The sequence below is a fragment of the Psittacula echo genome, assembly GCF_963264785.1.
Source record: "Psittacula echo genome assembly, chromosome: 10".
Lineage (NCBI taxonomy): Eukaryota > Metazoa > Chordata > Aves > Psittaciformes > Psittacidae > Psittacula > Psittacula echo.
In genome coordinates, this window is record NC_137741.1 from 13,925,067 (window position 1) to 13,950,031 (window position 24,965).

Genomic DNA, 24,965 nt, shown 5'->3' on the forward strand with positions numbered 1-24,965 from the left:
CCAAACAAAAGGAGAGTTAAGAAGTCTGGGTAGAAAAGCATCCATCTTTGACATGTATCTTAATTTCTACAAAAGATGCAGAAAGACAGAGCATCTGATAATGTATTTTTGATATAAAATTTTTGGCACCAGTACCCAAAATACATGTTTAGCCCCTCCCCCCCCCTTTTTTTTTTCTTATAAATAGGCTGATACAACTTCTAAATTGATGAGGAGAACGTCCCTGGTTTGCTAATACAGTGCAGAAGTCATCGCATTAATTGTTTTAATAACATACTACTTTTTCATTAGACACAAGTTTTACAGTTACTGATGTTGATTTTAAGGCATAACAGAATTATATTTGCCAGGACTGAGTTTCTGCTCATGCCTCAAATTAGTCTTTGAATTTCTTCAGTGGACTTTGCTCATGAAGCCAAACAGGAGTCTCATCCAGCTCTTCTCCACATCAGCTGAAGTCCTAAATCATTCACTGAAAGGAGGGTTCAAAACTGACCATTTGCACTCATGTGGCTGGCTGTGTGAGAAGAACCCCCTTTCTTTTAAGAAAAATCATGCATAATTTAGATTTGGAAAACTGACATGGAAGTATAAGACAGCTCACAGCACAAAAAGAAATCCTGTGCTGAATTTTCAGGACAAGTATCTGTTGTAGAGAGAAGTTATTCCTAATCTTCTTTCACATGGTTATTTACTGTTTGTTGAGCACTTCCCATCTGTGAAGTGCTGTGGGATGCTTCTCCACTGGTCTCTGGTACTGCCCTCTTTTGAGTTGAATATAATTTTTCTTATTTTTACAGATAATTTGTAGATTTTGTGGCTGTTTCTACAACCTGTGCTTGGTAACAAAGCTTTGCAGTTGGACAGAAAACCGCATATGCTGAAACCATCACTGTAAGACTATGTAGTATTTGACGTTTCCGTGAGACAGGTTCCCCAATCCAGCTGTCTGCTTATATAACATGAAATGATGTTTCCATAATATTCACAAACCACAGAGAATTGTCATACAAAGGTCTTTTCTTTTAAAAAAGTACCTATCAGCTGAACTTGTGCTGTGGTCAGTCATCATTTCCATCATAAAGTTCTACTTTTTTGTACTTACAAAATATGGCAATAAAATATCATGCCAAGATTAAACTTGGCATACAAGTTCTGTCCAGAAGTAACCTCAATCTTTTCAGTTAGCAAGTAAATTGACTTAATCATTTTTAAATCACTTGAAACTGAAAGCAGTAAAGGTTCTGGTTCTCATCATTTTCTTGCAGTCACAGATCCACAGTTTCAGTATCCCTTAACTGCTCAGCTGAAACAGTCTGCAAGGTCTTCTTCTGAACCTCAATGTCCTGAGGCATCTTTGTGCCACAGATGGGATTACATATGCTGCTTGCTGCCTTGCCTAAGCTAGAGAGAGTGAGGCTGAAGGGAGACATTTTAGCTGGATTACTATGTGCTGTGCTGATCAGAGCTCAGAACTTAATATAATAAACTTGGGTGTTTCCCATTTGCATCAGCTGGAGATGCTGGCTGCAGGAACAGGGACTTCACAGCCTTGACAAGCGTATCTGAGACACGTCATGGAATCACTGGAATATTTCCAAGCAACCATACAGAGGTACCTACATTCCTCATTCTCCTCTTTCATGAACTGCTTATGGAGAATTAGATTAATAGAAATCAGTCTCACAAAGTGTTTTCAAACACTGTATTTTAGTGGAAGGCCAGTTTACTCCAGTACTTGTTCAGCCATTTTTTTGAAAGTAAATCTAGTGGAGGTGCTCTTCAAAAGCTGTTTTTCTTTGCACTTAAATCTCGGTCCTGCCCATTCTCTGTACCATTAGAGTTGTTGTCTGCAGCTGCTTAGAGGCTCTTGCTTGCATCACGATTCCACCATGCTATGCTTTATTCAGCCCTTCACATCTTCCAGCCCTGAACCTGCATCTGAACCCAACATCCATCAGGTTTCATCAGTGCACCCTAAGGGCAAATAGGTGTTTGCTAATGGATCCTACTGTGGGATGTGGTCTTCATCCATATTTGAGGTTGTTGTCCCATCTGCAGATTTCCAGCAACAAAGAGGGAAAATAAATTACTATTCTCAGTATTAGCCCCATTCTGGTTATTCATGCCTATGACACATGTCAAGACTTCTTGGGAGCACTATTTGTTTCTCCCAAGTCTCAGCTGCTGTCTTTTCCAGAACATTTCAAACCATACATATACTTCACAGTTCAGCTTTCCTCTTGCTACAATGTGTTAGCAATTAATGCATAATAAACAAGCAGACAATTGTTCCATTTCCAGGGAATGAAATCTCTGAGGATATAAAATGGAATATAAGCTATCCATCCTTCCCGATATCCTAGAAGTTAAAAATAGAGCAAGCAATTAACTCCCCAAACACACTACATGGTACAAGCCATAGTTAAACAGCCACTTCAATTTGGCATATACTTTTACTGCTCCTAAATCCTGTCCTCTCCTTACTCTTAAATATTCACTTCCTGCTTCTCTGTGGTGCTACCACAAGAGTTTAAGCAACCCTATGACAAGGTGGGCCAAAGAGCTGTCTCTACCAAACCCCAGGTTCTTTTTACTTAGCTTAGCTTTTGGCTGGGTCAGCCCCCTTGATGTGACTCATTGTAGTACCACGTAAATGCCAAATGAGGAGAGGGTGAGATGAGGTGATGATTGCATAAGCTGATGTGACTGCCAAAGAAATGCTCATGTAACCACAGCTCCAGTCCAGTCTTATTCCTGGGAGCAGAAATGTGAGAGGGAGCCTGATTTCTCCGCCAGCTTGTTCTCTGTCGCGCCCCTCTGGCAGTGGCAGCCTCCCAAGTCCTCAGGGTCTGGAGCAGCTTCCTGGGTAGCAGGATTGCTAAGAGGTGCTGGGAAAACCCCAGCAATGCAGCACTAACGATGAGTGCTTGTAACAGGACAAGCAAATATAACCAAAAGATGTTGCTCTGACCTAACACGAAGCAAGTGAAGTTTCTCCTTTGTCATTGCCTCCCCAGCTCAAGGGCTGAAGGAGGAGACTATAGGGTTGAGAAAATGTACCCTGAGAAGACGAGGAAGAGAGCGAAATTAAAAATTGTAACAGATCATTACACTTCCACCTGCAATTCTCTTCCCCAGGCAGATCCTATCTCAACAGCCAGAGTTACTAAAAGATGAGGCTTTTCCTGAAGCCTGCAGTGAACTTACCAAACACAGCTCACTGGCTTGCAGTTTGCATCTCTTTCAAGCTCTGTATTGCCCTTTGTTCTGCACCAGACATAACTCTGGAAAGCCAAGAAGCCAAGAGAGACTTGGGGGCTGCCCAAATGGCTTGATAAACACTGACTTAATGAAGTGCATCTGCCTACTTGACTTTTTAAAATGTCACTGAGGCACCCATATTTACATTCATTGCAATATTCCATTTCATTCCTACCTGTTACAAAGCTGCTACTCTCAAAATGGCTTGTGTTACAAGAAGGAAAGTGTAACTAGTTGAACGGACTCTAAAATCACCTTGCTGCCAAAAAGGTATCTCAAAGGAGCAAGATGCTGCTTGCTGCACGTTGTTTATAAGCCATTGACACTGGACTGACCAGTCCTTATAGAAGACTACTTCTCTTATTTAATGATACTTTACAGGGTCAAGGAAATGCAAGTTTAATACAACAGTAGAGTTTTCTGTTTTATCTACATGCTACATTTATTTACATTTCAGGAGGGCCAGGAGACCTCCCTGGATGGATAAGGAGCTGCTGAGGAAAATTCAAAGGAAAAAATCAGGCTTATAAAAGGTGGAAGCAATGACAGGTGGCCCGGGAAGAATACAGGGATGTTGTCTGGGAAGCTAGGGACCAGGTTAGGAAAGCTAAGGCCCAGTTATAATTAAACTTGGCTAGGGATGTAAACAGGGGAAGTTTAGATTGGATGTAAGGAAGAAATTCTTTACTGTAAGGGTGGTGAGGCACTGGAATGGGTTGCCCACGGAAGTTGTGAATGCTCCATCCCTGGTGGTGTTTAAGGCCAGGTTGGACAGAGCCTTGGGTGACATGGTTTAGTGTGACGTGCCCCTGCCTATGGCAGGGGGGTTGGAACTAGATGATCTTAAGGTCCTTTCCAACCCTAACTATTCTATGACTCTATGATTCTATGCTCTACAGACTGACAAAATTACTAGTATACTAACTAAATGTACTTCACCGGTTACATCATGTGGCACTTAGGGACATGGTTTAGTGCTGGACTTGGCAGTGCTGGGTTAAATGTTAGACTTGATAATCTTAAAGGTCTTTTCCAACCTAAATGATTCTATAATTCTATGAGCTCTAAACCAACACTACTCAAAAACTAGGACCTATATTACGATGCCACTTGCTTTACACTACATTTATTTAAAAGCTAGAAAACTGCAGCAGACCTCTTAAAAATCTGTTCTGTGATGATCTGATGAGAGATGACGTACATACAACTACACGTCTATGCTTGATTCAGAAGCAGACTTATTTGGTTTATAGCTTGTGAGATGTTCAGCTGGCCAAAAAATGGCACTGTATATGTAACCATACCAACATTGTAAAGGAAAACTTGCACAATGTGCTCCATATAGTTAGGAGCAATTACACACTGCTCTTACTTGTACTTGCTTGGAACAGTTGTAACTACACACACTCTCCAGTCCCTTAAAAGCACCTTTCTACATCCAGCCTGCCTCTGAACCTTAAGGAGTGCAGCTAAGAAGGCTACCCTGGCTCTAAACAGGCTGGAAAAACATTCAGCTGCCCATATACAGCAGACGTATAGGCTTTCTGTGTCAATCTGACAACTCCAAAAGACTCAGGCAGTGAAAAAATTTAGCATTATAAATACTATTATTTGAACTTCTCTTTCCACTGGCTACAGATGAATTCAGTGTAAAAAGAAAAACACACAGTTAAAACTGGAAAAAACACAGAGTTGGTTTTTAAAAAAGTGCTCTGTATTGTCTAGTCCTGCTCTAGTTTGAGCAGGTTAAGTCCCATAACTGAGCACTTTTGGAAGTCAAAACATGACTGTTCACTGAGGCTACCTGGAGGAAGATGGTACATACATTAAAATGTATTACATGCTACATAATAAAAACAGAGGTTGTGCTCTTCTGCAAGTCTTGTGGTATGGAACTCAGCTGTTTTGCACTGCACAGGTTTCCCTAACTGTTCACTTGGTTTCAATTCATCTGGATTTTCACCACAGAATTCTGCTTTGAGTTTCCAATTTGAATATACGAAAGCTCTGCCAAAACCGCATCACATTTAAACCACAGGAAATCATGAATTTGGCACTGTTTTGACATGGAAGCTGTAAACAGTGTGCAGGTTCACTCAAAACTGGATCACTGTGTTTTGAGTTATGAAACATAACAAAACTTCCAGCGAACCAGGTCAGAATTATGAATTACTAAAGCAAGGAGGAATTATGTGATTTTTGCACAGATCAGGACTTTGTTTTATTTTCCCCCAGCTTTTTTTCCTTTAGTTATAAATATACGATGTGGAAGAATAAAAAGAGAAGTTGGGTTTTCTCCTTTCCGAGTTTAAGTTAAAACAGGATTTAGCTAATTCTCATAGCTCTAACACACATGTATCCTATTAAAGACAAGGGTAGTTTCCTACTGTCAGCTTTGAGGCTGAACAACTGTAAAAGCCAGAGTTGTACTGAACACAGAAATATGGTTTAGTTTTATGTGTGAAATGATAGGTAGTCAACTTACAGCTAACTTATATCACTGCTACAGGATCAAGCCTCGTATTTAAAATCCACATTTTCAGCTGCCAGACACTAGATTTTTTTCCCCAGGATTCCTGTTAGCAAACCACAAGGAATTTTTATGAAAATGGGAAAGTCTAAAGTATGATTTTTCCCTTCAAAATAAACACTGCCCTAAAGAAACACATATTTGTAAAGTCACAAGCTCATTGAGGACGAAAGAAAAACAATCTAGATTTCCAGGCCAAGCCTGAAAACAATCCAGATTCCAAACCTACCCAACCCAGGAGTTTGAATGCAGAGCTATGTGAAGGTGGTTTGACTGAAGTCAAACAATAGGACGCAAAATATAGTCATGCAAAAGAAGACTTCTATTATTGCACTGCCTGCACAAAAATGCAGTGTAACCTTGCTGACTTTCATTTTCACCAGATTTTTAAACCCATCATTTTGAACATCACAAAAACTCTACAGGGATCCGTCACACAGAACTATACATCAGACATATCTGACCTGTCATAGAGTTTTCAGATGTACATAGTTGCTCTCGCAGCTTTTCCACATCGTCTGGATGAACCTGTTCGTACAAAGTGCTGCCAAACCATTCAGACTGTGGCTGGTTCAGCACGGGAGTCACAGAATCTGATACATAGATCACTCTTCCCGTCTCAGCGGCAACTACAAACAGGAACCCATCTGCAGCCTCCAGGATAAGATGTTTCAGTTCCTGCCAAAGAAAGGATTTGATTAGAATGCCAGCAAGACAAGGGGATTAAATAACACATCTGTCACTGCCAAAGAATATTGTTTTCTTGTGATCGTAGTAGCTGATCACAACCTAGGCAGAAATTTTCACTGTAGTATTAATAGAACACCACAACCAAACTTGCAACAAGCCATAAACTGCTGATCTTAATAACAACACTTTGTTTTTCTTGATTGCCTTTCATCTGGTGATTTCAATGCACTTCAAGAAAATTAAGTAAATAAAACTCACTACATATTGTGTGATGGGCATCTAACATTAAAAAATAAAAAGTTATTTCAGTGTACAAACAGAGGAAATGAATAGCTATAACTCATATGGCAACCTCATCCTTTAATTAAACGTCCTGGATAAATTAATTGGAAAGAAACCAACAAGTCATTCTGGTTTGTGTCATGTCATCCGTTCCCCTCCTCCGGATGAGCTGTGCTTGAAAATTAAACAGTCTCTGGATAAAAGGCATTAAGTGGGAACAGGGACGGGGAAACCTCAGCCTCCCCTCCCATTAGTGGGCCCAAGCCACTACACGAGGTTGTATCACTTCTTGGTTTTTTATTCCAGCCTGTGAATATGAAACCTCAGAGATGCAAAGACACCCTGTCTTTGGTGTTTTCTTTACAAAGTCCGCTGCTCATCATCCTGGGTACTTCTGTCCTGAGACAGATATCTGACAGACCCACACACCCACCTGAGATGAAGCAACTAGTGCCCTGACCCCACCTGAGCTCTAAAAAGGGGACCACAGTCCTTTAAAGCAAGGTTCTTCTTTCCCTCACTTTCAGACACTGGATTTAGGCACTCAAAACCTTGTATTGCACATGTAAACAGTTGTTTGTATGCATCACACAGAAACATCACCTTTGCTTAACAGAGCTTAAAAGCCTCCCAGGGGAAAGGAGTCTAAGTACCACTCCAATTCCTGGGAAACAAGCTTGAACAGCCTTTGCTTGGTGGCTCCAGTGACCACCAGAGTTTGTTAAGATACTGCATCTGGAACTCAGAGAGCTTTGGACAAGCTGAGTCCAATTCCAAGATAGACAGCTCAGCATGGCTACTGTGCAAGTGGTAGATATTAGCTGATAAAGTGAGGATCAAAGTCTGGTAAATTCTACTAAAGGAATGGGTAACTCATCTCAAGAAACACTTAACAGCCTGTCAACTTCTCTGCTTTACTCTAAGGAAAGCATATAGAAGTACTGACTAAATAAAAACCTCACTGCATAGCTGGCTGTACTATACAGAGGATAATGAGACCTGTTTTGCATACATTATTAACAAAGATGAAGATAAACCCTGTCATTCTTCAAGATTCAAAACCCAAAGAGTTGCAATGAGAAGTGACTAGGGTACCCTACCAAGAACTAGCTGAATGGCACAGTCCTTCCAGAAACACACTGCAGGAAAGCCAGGGTAAGTAGAGATGTGATCACTAAGAGGTCAGCAGCAGCTGCTGTTTCTCTAATAAAAGGAAGTATTGCCTTTAGCCATAACTTACATGTGTAAGTGCTTAAATGGTTTCAGACCACGAAAATGCACAATTACACCCACAGGACTTCAAAAACAATGAAAGTGGTAGAAATTGCCAGTGCGCTCAGTTAAACAGTTTTCCTTCGAGCACTGGGTGCATCTTCCTTCTTCCATCCAAAATGTAACCTCAGCCAGTACAGATGGGATTCATCTCTGCCCAGTTCAGCTGCTGGGAATTCAGGCGTTAAGACTAAACAATGTTTTTAAACTCCCTCTAAACCCAGGAGGAAAAGGCAGGTCTTTCCAGATTAATTTCTGACCTATATTCAAGGATCTTTGTTAGGATGGGAAAAACCCAGTTCTGGGGGTGAAAATTCCTTTCCGTTGATGAGAAGCAGCAAATTACTTGCTTTTCAGATGGACAGTCCTCAATAAGAACATGCATTTTGCTACATCTAGGAGAAAGATTTGACATACAGCTAAGATCAAGTCCAAACAGTCACAAACGCCTTGAATACATAGCTTGTACCAGTTACTACACAACAGTGAAGGATCAAGCTGAGACTCTACTCCTCTCAATGTTTCCTTACATCTCTTAAGACCAAAAACCAGAGAAAACAGATACTTGCGAAAAATCTACCTGTTCTGTAAGAAACGAAGGCTTGTAAGCTCCATCAGTAGATTTGTTCCCAGTGCCCCTCATTGATTTCATGTGTGAAACAGCCATCCGAAGAATTGTCAACTTGTCAGGCTTACGAGCCAATGCGCTACAAGTGGGAACCATATCAGACAGTTCGGTGATGTACTGTGTCATCTTGTTTCTTCTGCGTCTCTCAATTTCACTATGATTCTCCCTGAACATTTAAAGAAACACCAAACCAACAGAAAAGCAGACATGATAAGAATTTTAATTGGAGGTAACGAGTCCTAATACTTCACATTTGTTTTGCTGTTTTCAGCCCAGGAGAGCAAAGTACTCTACAAAACTAAGCACCATTATCCCTCAGTTTCTAGACAGAAAATCCAGGCCATAGAAGGATAAGTATTATTTGCACATGGCTCTGAGAAGAACCCCTATTTCTAGCTTTTGGCTTGTGGCCTTAATCTCTTAACCGGTTTAATCTCCTTTGGTTTAAGGAGAAAAAAAATGAGAAATAGAAAGATGTGAAGAACTGTCAACTGTCAAGTCCAGCCATACTCTCAAATTTTCTGGGATGCATCTCACAGCTTCCTTGCTCAAGGTGTTGGATCTGCTTATAAAAGGTCTTGTTTTAAGGAAACACAACAGCTGGATCAAAAAACTCCATTCAGTGACAACACACATCTCCAGTCCTGTAATGCCAAGTGGAGCATCCTGCACCCCTGTAGGGAGACACAACATGCCTGCAGGATCAGACTGCAAGACTGGGACCATATACGGTAAAACAGTACATACAGAAAAAATCCCAGTAAATAAATGAGTATGAAAGACAGCAAATAAACATCTGGCTTGTCAGACACAGATCAGAATTTATGCTCGAGAACACTCTAGCACAGCAGGGAAATAACAATGACAGTACTTGGTGCTGCCCCACTTTGGCATGTTCTCCAGTGTTCTCATCCTTCATAGGAAACATATGATTGACATGGTGAGTCAACTTTGAGAGTTCTCAAAATGAACAGTTACCAAAATCTTTCAGAACTGAAGATCTGAGAATTCAGTTTCCCCCTACTGTAAATCACCACTGCTTGATCACTATTAAGGAACTACACCAATACATATATCTGAAATGGTCCAAATGGACCTAGAATACTTGAGTGCCTAGCACTTATTTTTTCCCATACTGTACCTGTCTGATGGCAGCTAAATACAAGCACACAACAGGTACATGATGCTTCAGATGTCAAAGCAGCATCTTCAGTGAGCTGTGTATGGCATTTTCTTGTGAAAGTTGATCACTTGGAGAAGTCCACCAGCATTGACCAGTATGATAACATAACATTAAAAGAAACTGCAACATTCTTTGGAGCTGACTGTTATGAAGACTGATTATGAAAGCAGAAGGTAGGCTTGGCATACTTTTTGGCTACGTTTAATAATGGAGCCTTTTTTTAAAAGGCAGTGAGGAATCTAAGTCATAGTATGCTGCTTCTTAAAATACAGGAATGCACGGGCTTGTCCTGCTCTAAAATGTGTACCCTCATGTTATATGCATGAGGCATTGTCTCCAGAAATGCCACTTGTTAAGGCTACAAGCACAGTTGTTTGTTATTACTGCTGATGCCTATGGTTACTATTTGATTCAGGAAATCCAGCTATGGGTCCCTGCAATGATAGCCCGTGGCCGTTCAGTAAATTACAGCCAGTCCCTTGGTGAAGGTCACTATCTACTTATCTAATACACTGTAATAGTGAACCTTTCCACTTCAAATGGCCAATAAACAGCCTTCGTGTAGGTTTTCACAGATGTAGGAGAGAACAGTGCCTATGAGAGTCAGACTGCATACAAACACACAAGCAGAACAACTTGTGTGACAGTGCACATTGACGTAACAGCACATGTGTACAGGTCATCATATACATGGAGATAAATATGGACAAGTGGAAGAAAAATGCACTTTTACATGACGAAAGCATTTTTCACAGAAATGGTGACCAAGAAAAGAGAGACAAAGAACACCCATATTCAACATATATTTTACATTTATAAGTACATATTACATTGTCTGCCACTGAAGTATTTTAAAACCCCTGAAAACAACCAAAACAGAGAATAAACAAAGAGGCTGCAAAACTTCCTGAGAAGAAAGAGAAGAATATCCAATAATCCATTTCATTTATGTTCATAAAAGCTGTAAAGTAATAATACGTTCATCACCTGGCCATGTTCAAGCAAACAAAACCCTGAAACTTTACTGAAATTGCTTCACATTTAAACCCTTAAAAGAGAAAGAGGGGCTGTGCTCCTCTTCCAAAAGTGCCTGCCATGGGAACCCTGGTACTCACGAACACGTCTACAGAATGATGTCCTAATTCTGTCATCACTAACTTTACTTTTATATGGAAATTTTGGAAGGGCATTTAATTTTGGGAGAATGTGGGAGCTGATCCAAACCCACTTAAGTCCAAGGTTACTATTTCTGATTTCAAACATGTTTGGATCAGCCAACCCTCCTGACTTCTGATCAGTCAGGATGGGATCATATAAAATAAAAATGGGGGCAAACCATATTTGATTTTTTCTTTTCCTACCAGGCCATCCTTTCTGTGTCAGCAATACTTTGATCATCATCCCACCTAGAAACAAAATAACCAGCTCTCTAAGCTAATGCACACGTACTGAGATTCTCTGGACACGAACATCCCCCTCTTTTCTCTCAGCAGAAGAGCTCTACAGAACACGCCTACCTTGCGAACTTTTCCTTATCACCAGAGATTTGATCACCATCATACCTAGAAACAAAAGACAGTAAGTAAATCCACAAGGGTTATGCACCACATGACAGTCAACACACAGCAGAAAGCAGAGGTTCACAACTGCAAACTGTTACAAATAACAGCAAGAAAAATGAGGGCATGAGAATGATAAAGCAAAGAAAACATAGTCTGATGAAACTTCCAAGCCATGCCGATTCAAAAGCTTCATTTATATATTTAAAAAAGTTGGAGACATATTTCACTGGATTTAGGCAAACACTTTGACATACACGCATTGCTCGGGAAACTTAACAACCAGCACCATTACAGAGAACACCACTGAGCTCTTATTTACAGCAGCCCACAAAATATTCACTGCCGTTTGGAAGTGAAGGAGCTGTATCTTTTCCAGATTACAACCACAACTCACTCCATTCAGCAGAGGGCACTGATGGTCTACGGATAACGTGGGAGGGCAGAGACACACGTTTAAGTGCAATGTATTATATCAGGACGCCTTCAGAAAACAGCTCTAGCAGGTACAGACACTGCACCGTCTGTTGGGAAGACTGGCAAAAGTCAGTCAGGCAGATGAAACTGCTGGGTAAACAGAAGTGAAATTAAAACTGGCTTAAATCCCAGAAGTAAACAGGTATTTCATTCCTACCCAAACCAACTGCAGTTAGATGCCCGAACAGGTATGTGTGGTGTATCGGCAGCAACTTCATGGAGGAAATCCAGATCAATTGGACTTTAGCCCAGTGGGATTAAAGCTTCACTGTTTCTGAAGCCTTGTCCCAGAGACAGGCAGCAACATGACATTTCAGTAAAGAATGACATGCTGCTCCTCCTTGCCTAAAAACAGACTCATCATTTGAAATCACGTTTTGCTAGTGCAGTTACAAAAACTCCATTTGTTTGAAAAAGATCTTATTTTTGGAGAAACCAAACTGCTTTTTCCAAATAAGAGTATGTAGGGGTTTGAAAATACCAAAAATAAGGCTAACGGCTTCTCTAGAAGTGAACAGTACTTCTGCTCAAGAATAGTCCAGTGAGATTTTGTATTAGAATTATGCCTTTCCAAAATGATGCAATTTATTACAACAGACAGCCTATGAAGGTCCCATGCATTAGCTAACAAAGTTAAACAGCATAAAATAATTAAGCATCTTGTCTCTACAAAACTAGTAATGAACTTTTTCTCAAATGAATGAAAACTAATTTTAAGTACCTCAACTGTGCAAGTTCCTCTATAAGGTTTCATATTTCTCTTCCTTACTATGACTCATTCAAACACTGAAGACAAAGCTTAAGTGAGCCTTGATCTGTATTTCTATGCTGTGCTTAACACCAGCACCCTTAACTCATTCAAGTGAAAACACCACTTTATTCCACTTGCATGTGCCCAGAAAACAGATTGATCCGAAGAATTTGTTAAAAAAAGACAGGTTCAATGAGGAATGGCCACATACCATTTGGTGAGAAGTGCATGCATACGCTTCCATGTGACAATGAGATGCCATGCAGAGATACCTGAGCTGGCTTGGAAGTCCCTGAGAAGCAAGGTGGGTTAACTCACGTGGAGTACAGTACTAACACTACTATTTCCTGTGCCTAGTTCGAGGCTTGTCTACTAATCCTCATCTGACTAGCTGAGCTGAAGATGTTACTGCCTCCAACTACTGTTTTCTCCCTTCCAGTCTCCCAGCTGACCTCACTATGTGCATGGTTCTTCTGGCATGAAGTCAGCTGGGCTAGCTTAAATATTTAAACAGCACTTCTTCGCTAACCAAATAATTTTGATCACTACAAGCTAGGAATCAGCCAGGTGAGGTATTTGGGGAAGGGAAAAGTCCTAAAAGAGGGGTGCAACTGGAAGAGGATGTCTGAACTGTCCTCTGGAGACATTCAAAACCTGCCTGGACACATTCCTATGTAACCTTATCTAGGTGTTCCTGCTCTGGCAGGGGGATTGGACTAGATGATCTTTTGAGGTCCCTTCCAATCTCTAACATACTGTGATACTGTGAACATGCCCATGAGCATCTCTGCGCTGTTTTCCCACACTCTGTAATAGCAGAACAACCTGGAGGTTTAACAGCATTTTAAGATTTAAATATCAGATTTTCATCTGACATCTAAAATCAGCGGAGTCTAAGCACAGTACAGCATACCTCTGCAATAAAATGAATGGAACTATGGCTCTCTCCACTACCAAACTTTGAAAGGCTGAAGCCAGGATGGAGAGAGACCAACACACATGCGCCGGTGTGCCTAGCAACCCTGACACTTATGCAGGCACAAATCAGGTCATATTCATCACAAATCTTAGAATCCCAGAATCATTTTGGTTGTAAAAGACCTTTAAGACCATTAAGTCCAACTGTTAACCAGCACTGCCAAGTTCACCACTAAACCATGTTGCTCAGTGCCGCATCTACATGTCTTTTAAATATCTCCAGGGATCATGACTCCACCACTTCCCTGGGCAGCTTGTTCCAATGCCTAATGACTCTTCTGGTGAAGAAATTTTTCTTAATATGCAATCTAAACCTCTCCTGGTGTAACTTGAGTCCATTTCCTCTTGTCCTATCACTTGTTACTTGGGAGAAAAGACCAACCCCTACCTTGCTATAACCTCCTTTCAGGTAGTTGTAGAGAGCGATAAGGTACCCCTGAGCCTTTTCTTCTCCAGACTAAACAATCTCCGTTTCCTCAGCCGTTCCTCATCACACTTGTGCTCTAGGCCCTTCACCAGCTCCATTGCCCTTCTCTGGACTCACTCCAGCACCTCAATATCTCTCTTGTGAAGGGCCCAAAAATGAACACGGTATTGGAGGTGCAGCCCACCAAACACTGGGACTGGGACTAGCCCTCAGATCACCAGTTTTAACACCAGGAACTGGAATATCCTTTCTGTAAATGACATCAGCTAAACAAGGGTGCTGCTGGTCTTGTCCAGTAGGTTATGATATGGTGTTACGACACATATTCCACACACTCATCTTTCAGACTGCCCAGGAGGATCCTGTTAAAAACCCTATGGAGACAGTTGTGTTTCAACACGACTACTGCTATAATGCTGCAGTTACAGTGTGGATAACCAGTAGTTACCTGCAGGCCTCAAAGAATCTACCCCTCACTGCAGCTGCCTGGTTTCCAACGAAAAAAAAATGCAAACAGTGTGACCAAGGGAAAAGAAAAAGTGAAAAAATGGCAATGACACTTTAATGTTTGGTTTTATTTCTAGCCTAGAATAGTCCATGTTAATTAACATTTATTTTGGCAATTTTTACTATTCAGGTACACCTAATAATATATAAGGAGCTTTCACCTTAAAAAATTCACATCCCTAGGACCTGTCATACTATCTTAACAAGCAGTTAACATCTGAAAGAAATTCAAACTAAAATTCATTTTCAGTGCCAGAAAGACAACTTCAGCAATGTCAAATAATCAGAGTTCATGTAGAACAGTTGAAATAATAAGCTACAAGTCACAAGTTTTCTCATTTGACATAGCTTCAAAGTAAAATTATGACATACGCTGTCAGCTATGTAAACCAATAACTACATTAGGCAGATTTCTGCCAGTTGCAAAGTTGCAAAGGAAGCTTATAGAAACAGTAACTAGAATTTAGGTCAAGTTGTTGGCAAGTTCTTTATCCATACTCATATTTACTTTAAAGCATTAGTAGTGAGACAGCTGTCTTTCTCCACCGAAAAATGTCAGTGATTTGGCCAACTCTTTATAAATGCTCACCTTGAAAATTTGCTGGGCCCCTCCCCATCTTCATCATCAAAGTCCATCCTGTAAAAGCAAGATTTCTAAATCAGTAATCATGATGTTGATAATGGTGACATGAACATTCAAGCCACTGGTTCTCAATCTTGTTTGGTTTATATTTTGACTGGAGGCGTTAACAACTGTAGATTACAGTCTTGCTCATATTCTCCAGAATCCCTAAAGGTAGCTCAACATCTGCCAGGAATACAAAGAACACAAGCTGTTGGGTTTTTTTAAAGTAAAGTAATAGACTTCTTCTCCGCAGAAACCTGCACTGTTAAAATTAACAAATAAAATGAGATAGTAAACAAATGAAGTTGTTTTAAGATGGTCAGAAGTAAAAATATCTTTTAGGCTTGACAGAAGTTCACAGAAGTCAGTGGGGACTCTATGTTGAAGGACTAAAATTAAAACTAAAGAAAAAGTTCTAAAGCTGTACACATACTAAATGCTAGGGCACTGGTTTTGACCCAGCCTAAAGAAAGCTAGACGTAGAACAGGATAAACTCCCAGCCTCCTTGCTACGAGGATTATCTACATCACTGCTACCGATTGTAACTGTAGTACATTCTTTAGAGTTGCCCTAAATTAACCCATCAGTTCACACAAATTATTACCCAGTCTGCAAATGGCAACTACTTTGTGGTATTCCAGTCGTCAATACTAAAAAAGACCCATGGGTATACCGCACACCTAACTTACCTGGTTTATGTCCCAGACCTTCTTCTTAAGTCAGTGGAAGAGACGAGCTCTTCCTTGGGGCAAATCCCTCCCCTCCAGTTAGGCTCCTCCAGGGAGCTACAAAAAGCAGAAACCTCTTTTCTTCACTTCTTACACAGAGAGACTAGGAAGATTAACTTCCTAAATTAGCCACCTAAATTAGTTTCCTACATTAGGCAGTGTGATTGTCTCCTTCTCATTGATACCAAGTTCCTAGAAAGTTATGCAACAGTATAATTTCCAAAACGTTTTACTCATTTTTAAACTTTTAAAAAGAGGTGAACAAACACATATCTCAATTATAAGAAGGTGACTCAGCCATTAAGGCAGATTAAGAACCAAGATGTTATAAATTTATCAAAAACAACTGTTGCATTAGTGTATTTTTTAATAAGAAAATACATCAGTATTATGCAGACCTTTATCAGTCACTTAAATGTAATTTGTGTAGATGAGAAATCACAGTTTTGCTTTGCAAACAGTTTTGTCGGGGTTTTTAACACTTCGAGCTTTCTAACATTTCAGTGTAATAAACCTTTACACAATTACAGATTCCATGTCTCTAACACTCTTCATATTAACAACAGATGTAAGTCCTATTAAAGGCAAAAACCCTGCAAAGTGACAATATTTACCTCAGTATTAAAAGAACCCCCAGCAATTAAAAATTACGATTTGTATGTTCAGAGTGTGGGAACAATGTTGCAAAAATGCTCTCTAAAACTACATCAGCATACAGAAGTATGAGTGCCAGTCAGGCAATACTGCCTTGCTTCCTAACTCTGATAACCAAGAGAGACTGGCCTATGAAGGACGTGTCCAAGTCACAGCAATCTATGTACAGTCAGGACAAGGAACAAGCACAAGAATTGGAAACAGTATTAGAAAAGTCACAGTAATATTTTCCAGATGGAAACAGTGATTATTCATTTTCGGAGGAAGTAGACAGAAAAACATTTTCCCCAAAGAGTCTTGAGAAAAGACATGTATTTAATTTGGTTAAGTTTGATGCAATCATCAATTTCATTATAAATTACACTTTTGCTTGCCTAATTATCACCAAATTGGGTTTCAAGGTCTGTGACCTCTCAGCTGCCTTGTGCAGAACACCACCGACCTCCAGTGGCCAGAGCCCTTGATAGAGCTACAGAGCCTGCAGCTAAGCCAGGACACAGCCAATGCGCTGCTATCCATCACCCCAAATCTGGCCTTCAGCACCAGCACCAGCATCCTAAGTTTCCCCAGACCTGCTGCACAGACAATACTCCCAGCAATTTAACATTTAACACATTATCATCTGGCCAAAGGTCTCCTCTTACTTACCTGCTTCTTCCCCACATATAACAAAGTGGCTATAGGTGAGATTCCAGAAAAAACTTCTAAGTTATTTCAATTGCAATGTTTCTACGTACATTGAGAATGTAAAAGTCCCCTTCACAGGAGAGCTGTCTGTTTAAAAGCAGGGGGCATACTCAGACCAGCACTGGGCTGGCTCCACCTGAAACTGCTCACAAAAGCATCACATCAGGCCTATCCTTCTCTGGTTTCAGGGGCAAGAAAGAGAAACCTCCAGTTTCAAACTCGAGGGAAAACGGCTGCAGAAAATATATATACCTATGGAGAAGCCTTTTATTTGGGGATTTAACAAGTCACTGCTTTAATCTGGGATGGATTAACTTTCTAATTCCTTTCCTTCTCCTCAATACACTGAGATCCTGTGCCTCAATTTTCTTAACTTCCAGCCAAATACTCCAGCTGAGTGACAAGAGATGGATTTCTCCCCAAAATCAAGTCAAAATCAAGTATCAGCTCTACTGCATTTAGTCTAGTTTATTATTACTGGAATATAATGCAGAGAATTACAGAGAAGCTGATGACAGTTAATGCTTGATGCTGCTGCCTGTGCTGTATATCTACTTCCAAAGGAATAAGTGGACTAACACACCTGTTTATCAAGACGGCTGGATATCAGATGGGTTAATATATACAGGCAATATCCACCACATATATAGTTGGCCCATCATGGCAGAATCTGAGTGCCTAGGGTGCAACATCAGACTGTAACAGACTAAATCTTTAAATAATGCCTCTGTTTTGTTGAACTACTTTAAAAACTTGACTTCATTTCAAATGAAGATTATTAAAAAGAAGAAATTTCATATGAAGTTAATTCAAAAAGTCAATACTTGCAAAAATGCAACAGTAAATGCATCTCTGTCCTTCCTTTCCTGATTTCACATTTCACTGTGCAAGATGAAGAAAACCTTTTCAAAACATGCAAAAAAAAATCTCAGGTATAAAGTCATTAATTCCAACGTCCTGCCTGAACTCCGTGTCTGCTTTACAGCAAGATGGGAGTGAAAGGCAGGGAATCAGTTGTAATCTTTAGCAGAACACAGCAGAACATATAAAAATAATATTCCAACAAACTCCTCATACCCTGACAGATCAGACCTTCTGTTTAGATAGAATATTTTGCACATTAGCAAAACAGCAGAAGCAGCCTCCAAGAAGAGAAATTACATCATTTAAGTTTCAGAAAGAGTACCTTTTATCTTCATTTCAAATTCCCATTAAAGAGAGACTTTAAAAGAGCTGCACTATGCTCTTTTGTTTAGAAGAGACAGCATAAATTTTATTTTCCTCTTTCATGCTGTTCATGTCAATCATGAAAAGACCTGATGTACGAGGTACTTATTAAAATACATTTTCCTCAAAAAGATGAGTGGGTACCATAAATACCATGACAAAAATGTTTTTTAAAAAATATTTACTTTTAAGCAGAAACATTTTTATACAAAGAAAAATCCCTCCTCCCATAAGGTGGTCCTGCACTGGTTAAAAAATTGATATGGGGGAGGGTTTGAACATTGCAACAAAATTATTATGTAAAATTCCCAAGAAATGTCAAAAGATGGCTTGCCATGATTATACAGCGTAGGAAGGGGGCAGGCAGGAATGATAGGGAGCAGATGCAGCTGAGAGGCAGATGGGCCCCATACTACAGCCTTTTGTTCAGTACAATATCGGGGGGTACAGCCACGGAGGAGGCCTGAGGTTTCTTCCTCCCCATATCTCCCCAAATCTTACAGATCTCATACAGACAGCAGACAAGACTATACACTGAACTGAAACAAAGCCAATCAGTCAAAAAAACCAACCCAAACACCAACCCTCCTTCCCCAGGTACAGATAACCTAGGAAGGTAAAAAGCCCCATATCCTCTAATGCAGCAAATCCTAAAAGAAAACCCCACATTAAATAAAGAACTGATGTTATATTAATCTAAGGCAGCCATGGACCACTGCAGTCCATCACCTTATGCTGTCACTTTTTTCTATAAAGTACCTGGTATAATTTATAGAAAGGAAAAATATTTTTCCAAGCTGTCGATGAATGCCTACATGGCAGAAACACCTTCTGTATAGCCAATGAGTTTAAACTGATCTATATTCAAGTCCATACAGCAATTATTCTGCCAGCTTGCCTCAGCAATTATGAGAAAAGAAACAATTTTCAGAGATAACCGAAGCTGGAAAAGATGACTGTGTTCACCAGCTACATTCCTTTATGTTTGACACAAAGCATTCAGTTCTAAAATGCCCAAGGATTTAGGTGCACAAAGATGTATCACCAGGAGGGTAATGAAAGGACTAAGTGTTAGCTGCAACTTTGTTCAAAGAGAAGCTAGGAGGAATTAGACACAGCAGGCATTCTTTCTCTCAAGGTCTGAATACACACACACCGAACAAAAAAAGAGCTAAAAATGCACCCTCAGCTCAGGCTTGGACAAGTGCTATTAGTTCAGAGCTATGGTGCACAGATAAAATACGTTTGGGTCCAAGAGCAAATCTGTACTAACTTACTCACATAATTTGCATGTTAAATACATTTAAAATAATTTGATTTTATGTCCCTCCCACCCTCCCCCCACTCCACTTTTTCCCAAATAGATGATGATACTTAAAATGCAACAGTTAAAGTATAACTTCCAATTAATATCAAGTCACTATTTAATATAATCAGAATATTTCACAGTCAGCAGCATGAACCCTTGGTAACAGTAATTTGCAAACTGGTATTGGCAGTTGACATGGTTTATGATCAAAAAAGAAATCAACTATCCTGCAACTCAGAAGTACAAAAGCTTATATATGTTATGTAGCAACGAAAAGAACTTAATGCTTTGTTTTCTCTTTTTAGTGGAAGTTTCAAAAGACATTTTCATTGAAAAAATAAAAATGTGATGCCTGTCAAAGACAGACTTCAGGAATTTCTCAGACCAATTTCATATGGTTGGCTCATCATACGAAACACACTCAGTGGGTGTAAATCTCCAAATTGTCCGGTCCGAAGGAATCCCTCTGAGAACAACCATCCTGAGCGTTCACATCACACCAACTTAGGTCTGCATTCAAGGTGAGGTTCACCTTCTCCCTTGTTAATCCATTCCAGGATTGAGACTCCAGCACTGTTACTTGAGCAGACACCTAAAACTGGCAACGTACCTTGGTGAACGAATCTCTAGAACAGCTTTCACAAGGAACAACATCTTCTCCTGAGGTGCCCATCAGTGAAGATTTTACTTATGGTATCGTAAGTCTTGTCACTGTCATATTTAGGGCTAAATATAAGACTAATCAATCTCTTGCAGGCACTCTCAGATCGGATCTCACTAAGAAAGCATCATCTAAAGCCCACTATTTGTGATCAACCTTTGATAAAACTGGGGGTGGGGGGTGGGGGTGTGCTAACACTAAAGAGCAGTTTTCTGTCCTTTTGCAGCTCTTGGTACACTTTTATTCTAACAGAGGATTAGTACGAGTTGCCAAAGAGCAATCTGATGTGGAAGAACTATATCTATTCCACACCAACACCTGAAGTTGGATAAGATAAATTTTCTTCTTTAGCAGAGCCTTCAAGGTAGTGCAAGGGCTGAACTTGATTCAGGCCTTTTCTCCCAGCAGCAGACTATGCTGCATTTCCACTGAGACCTCAAATATCATAAACCACAATTTCTGAAGAGTGACTGCCTGTGCTATTTCCTTACCTGGGACTATAACAAAAACATTTTTAACAGAAGGCCTCCATCTGAGATTCCAAGTCCAAACTTCAGATGAAGTTGGATAAGTCTGCATGTGCAAGTAAAAACACATCCCACTACCTTTATTCACAGGATAAATCCTTTTGAGATTAAACAGATGTAGGCAATGGGCAATTCATTATACATACAACAACCACAGGAGTCAAACTCAACTCCTGGATGCTTTGCCAAACCTGAAAGTCTTTTGAAGCATGCAAAACAACAAACTATACACTTATCAGCAAGTCTGATCTTGCAGGAAGAACAGATACATTGAAGAGAGAAACAAACCATTAGTGACTAATGCCATAATGTAGTTTACATATATAGAAATTACGTAATAAACATCCACATGAAAGTGTGTTTTCAGTTCTTCAATACCAGTCATTTTCAGCTTCAGACCTAAAAAGAAAACACTCAAAGGCTTACCCAGAGCGGCGCTTTCCTCCTCTGGAAGGCATGGATCCTGCCATTCTCACTTGTCCACTTGACATTGGTGCTACCGGCAAGGCCACTGATCCAGGAATATCTGATGCCATTTCTGTAATGCAGAAGTAGGGAAAGAGGAGGGAAAAATATCCTTTAATCAGAATTTGAAAAAAAACCCAGGATGATGACATTAGAGAAAGGCCCTTTCAAAAATATGCTGAGAAAGCTTTGCTTTTTATTTCTAAGGAAAAGGAAAGCTCTCCAGGCAAAGACCGGCAGATTCACAGCTCTCTTAAAAGAAGGCCAGTTCTGTCAACAGCCATTATGAGTGCCTTGGGAGACAGAGAGAATAGCATGTAGGTACCTCTGTATTTAAATTTACTTAATGGTTCTAATTTTACTCCTCAGAAGGGCTGTCAAATGAAGGCCAACAACCTTTTACAACAGTTAAACTGCTCTGTAGAGAATGCAGAGATGGATTCCAAATGAAGCTGTGGATCATGGTACCAAGACACCAAGAAAAACAAAACTCAGAAAACTTCTCAGTTTGCCAGTGAGGTCAAGAGTTTAGAGCCCAGATGAATTATCAGGCAACACTGGTTTTTATTATTTATATTCTGGTGGCATTGAGAGGACCAGAACTTTGCAGAGCTTCAAGGCTTCCTGTATTTCTGTGTGGCGTCTTGCAGAGCAGAGCAGAGCCCAAAATCCAGGCTGATATTAACCCCTATGCCAATGCTCTGGGCATAGCCACAGGTTAAACCTCAAAATTTTGATGTGAGAAAACAGCAAGCGCACACCTTACGCAATGGTTTCCAGACCGCTAATGGCAAGTACTTTTACAACCTATTAATAACAGTTCATTACACTTCAAAAAGAAAAGTGGAATATAACAAATTTACACCCTTTTCTCCTAGCCCATGGATGAAGCATGTTTTGCCTCTGCAACTTTTGTAAACTAAAGAAGCAACTGAAACTTTTTTAATGCAGGGATACTTTAGTCTACAGTCACAGCATTTAATAATCTTGAAAGGAAATGCATCCTCCTTCCAACTTTTCTTTAAAAAAAACCAAACTTGGTGGAGTATCTGGAGCTACAGATAAATGTATTTACTAATGGAAAGCAAATGTCTTAAAAAATCCTGCTATTTTTTCCCCAACAGATAAGTACAAAAGAACTTCAATTATGGAAACAGCAAGCCATGTTCTTTCATTATGTCTGGAGTGCAGTTCTGTCTCTGCCACACTTTATATAAATCCATTACGTAACATTACACATTTCAAAAAATAACATTTTATCTGTTCACTGATTCCATAAGTTTCTTCTAGGACATTTACTTTCATTAATTCCTTTTCAACTAAAAAGCAACAGAGCAAAGTACTCATTCAATATTTTTCAACAAAGTGTGCAAGGATAAACAATGAGACTTCTGCCTTCAACACCACAACATGGAAAGTCCCTCTGTGTCTAATGCTACTGCCACGTGGAAACCCTACATTAAATATATATTAGCATATTGCCATACAAATAAAAGTATGAGCATCTAAGTAACTGTTAAATCACTATTTCCAGAATTAAGTATCCTTAGCAGTCTGATACCAGTAATTCACTTGGAACACTCAAACTCACATTCCATGGACACAACTGAAGGTAATTATGAAATGCTCTGCTTACTCATTTATTAAAGCAGATGGTAAGAACCATAATAAATTTACCTGCAAAGTGTCCCTGTCACTCAGAAACACATTCCAGCACAGATCATCAAGGAGATCAGATTTTTTTAAAGCAGTAACAGTAAAACAATTTTAGATCAACCATGTGCTGTATTTTAAGTAAAACCAACACTGTATTTGTAATTGCAATAACATTTTTTTTTAATCTAATTTTCCTCAATCTAAAACAAGAATTATGAAAAACCAGGCCAAGGGTTGGATTCATCTACTCTTAGAAGTCTAAAAATCCAAGCTAATTATTTATATAACAACTTTACAGATCACTGAAAGGGAAACAAAGCACTATCCTTGCACTGCTATGTGTCCCATGCATAGAGGTGCATCCAAAATAGGTTGAGTAAATTTCTTTCTATAGGTTCCTTGCTCTCCCCACTGACAACTTGGATAGTTTTGCCCCCCAATTTAGGTGGTTGTGGCTAGGTAGAATGAGTTTTTTGGTTCTTATTTTAATCCTTAATATATGGAGTAAAGTTTGACTTGATGATCTTAAAGGTCTTTTCCAAACTAGCTGATTTTCTGATTTCATGTATGAAGACAAGGGTAGTTAGCAAGTTTCAAGTAGTAAGGAAAAACAGAAACCATGTATGTTTTTATAAGAAAAAAATAAAAAAATGAAGGCTAGAGGAATGGTCAAACTACAGGCTCAGTTGTATCAGTGTCCAAAAACACTCGAAAGAAAATATTTGCAATAAATAGATCAGCTGTCTATCAGGGTATAAGCTGAAGAGTTACTGTGGAGGTATCCTGAATCTCTAGAATGGCACATCAAAAACAGTGCAATGAAGTAAGTAACTTTTTACATTAAATAGCCTTTAAATATATCTTCGTAGTCCTGAGAGAAGAAAACCAAGTTCATAGAGCTGATCACTTTAAAAGGATGTCTTCAAAAATTTCCATTTTCAAGATAAAAGCACAAGGAAAGAATAAAACAATCAGGGGATCCACAGACAATCCACGTGAAGGCTCAACTAAGAGGGAAGAAAGTTGCAGGTCCATCAAACCCAAAGACTTTCCATTATGCAACAACCTGAGGGTGTGACAGACCTGCATACACATCGATGTATAAGACACCCAATTTACCTTTCCAGTTCAGAGTTTCTCATGTCAAAGAGACACCAGCCACTGTGCGATCTATTGCATCCTTGAGGGTAGATGTACACTGCTAACAAAAGCAGTCAGTTTCACAAGATTTCTTTCCTGACACAACAGAATTAGAGTTCTGCAAATGGAGAAACCAAAAGGCTGGGACCCTTCAAGCCACGCAGTGAACACAGCAAAGAAAGAAACTCCAACGACACGACCATCATAGAGTATAGAGTACCCAGAACCTGACCTGCCTCAGTGGGAGCAGCCAGAGCAGCAGTGAAGCACCTCAGACAGTCTCAGGGTACAAATAGTGACAGCAGAGCATTACAGGACTTCAGGGACAGAGGTGACAAAGTGACCCCACTGCTCAGCTGCAGGCAAACAGGTGTTGGAAGGCATCCATTTGTCAAGGTTGAACAGTGGCACCAAAATACAAACCACTAGATTGCGGCTGTAAAAACTGCTCACAAATGCAGCAGCTCCCTGCTGCAGGCTGCAAGAACTTCTGGGGAGATGATGGAATGGATCTGAGCTGCTTCCCAAGTATCTTCCATCTGTACTCATCTGCAAGCATCTAAAAGGACCAGATCTTTGATGATATTTTTATATTTATAAAAAAGAGCTGGTCAGAAAAGTAGAAACATGTTATCTCAAAAAATGAGCCGAAGAAAAATGTGATGAAATGGTCAGCTGCTTCTCTGACTAAGGACCTGAGAAGTTACCTGTCTGTGCATGCTCCAGGAAGAAAACAG

The 24,965-nt window shown here is 39.9% G+C and overlaps 1 protein-coding gene across 1 annotated transcript in view; it reads right to left on the reverse strand.

Moving 5' to 3' along the window:
* ARNT2 (aryl hydrocarbon receptor nuclear translocator 2) overlaps positions 1–24,965 on the reverse strand; it is a gene marked incomplete at its 3' end in the record, with an annotated part of 101,872 nt that overhangs the window by 54,355 nt on the left and 22,552 nt on the right. The window contains exons 2-5 of the mRNA XM_080626788.1: positions 21,394–21,505; positions 15,138–15,185; positions 8,619–8,832; positions 6,259–6,472 (exon numbers count right to left, since the gene is read on the reverse strand). Coding sequence (XP_080482914.1) covers positions 6,259–6,472; positions 8,619–8,832; positions 15,138–15,185; positions 21,394–21,505 — 588 coding nt within the window. The remainder of the gene's footprint in view (positions 1–6,258; positions 6,473–8,618; positions 8,833–15,137; positions 15,186–21,393; positions 21,506–24,965) is intronic.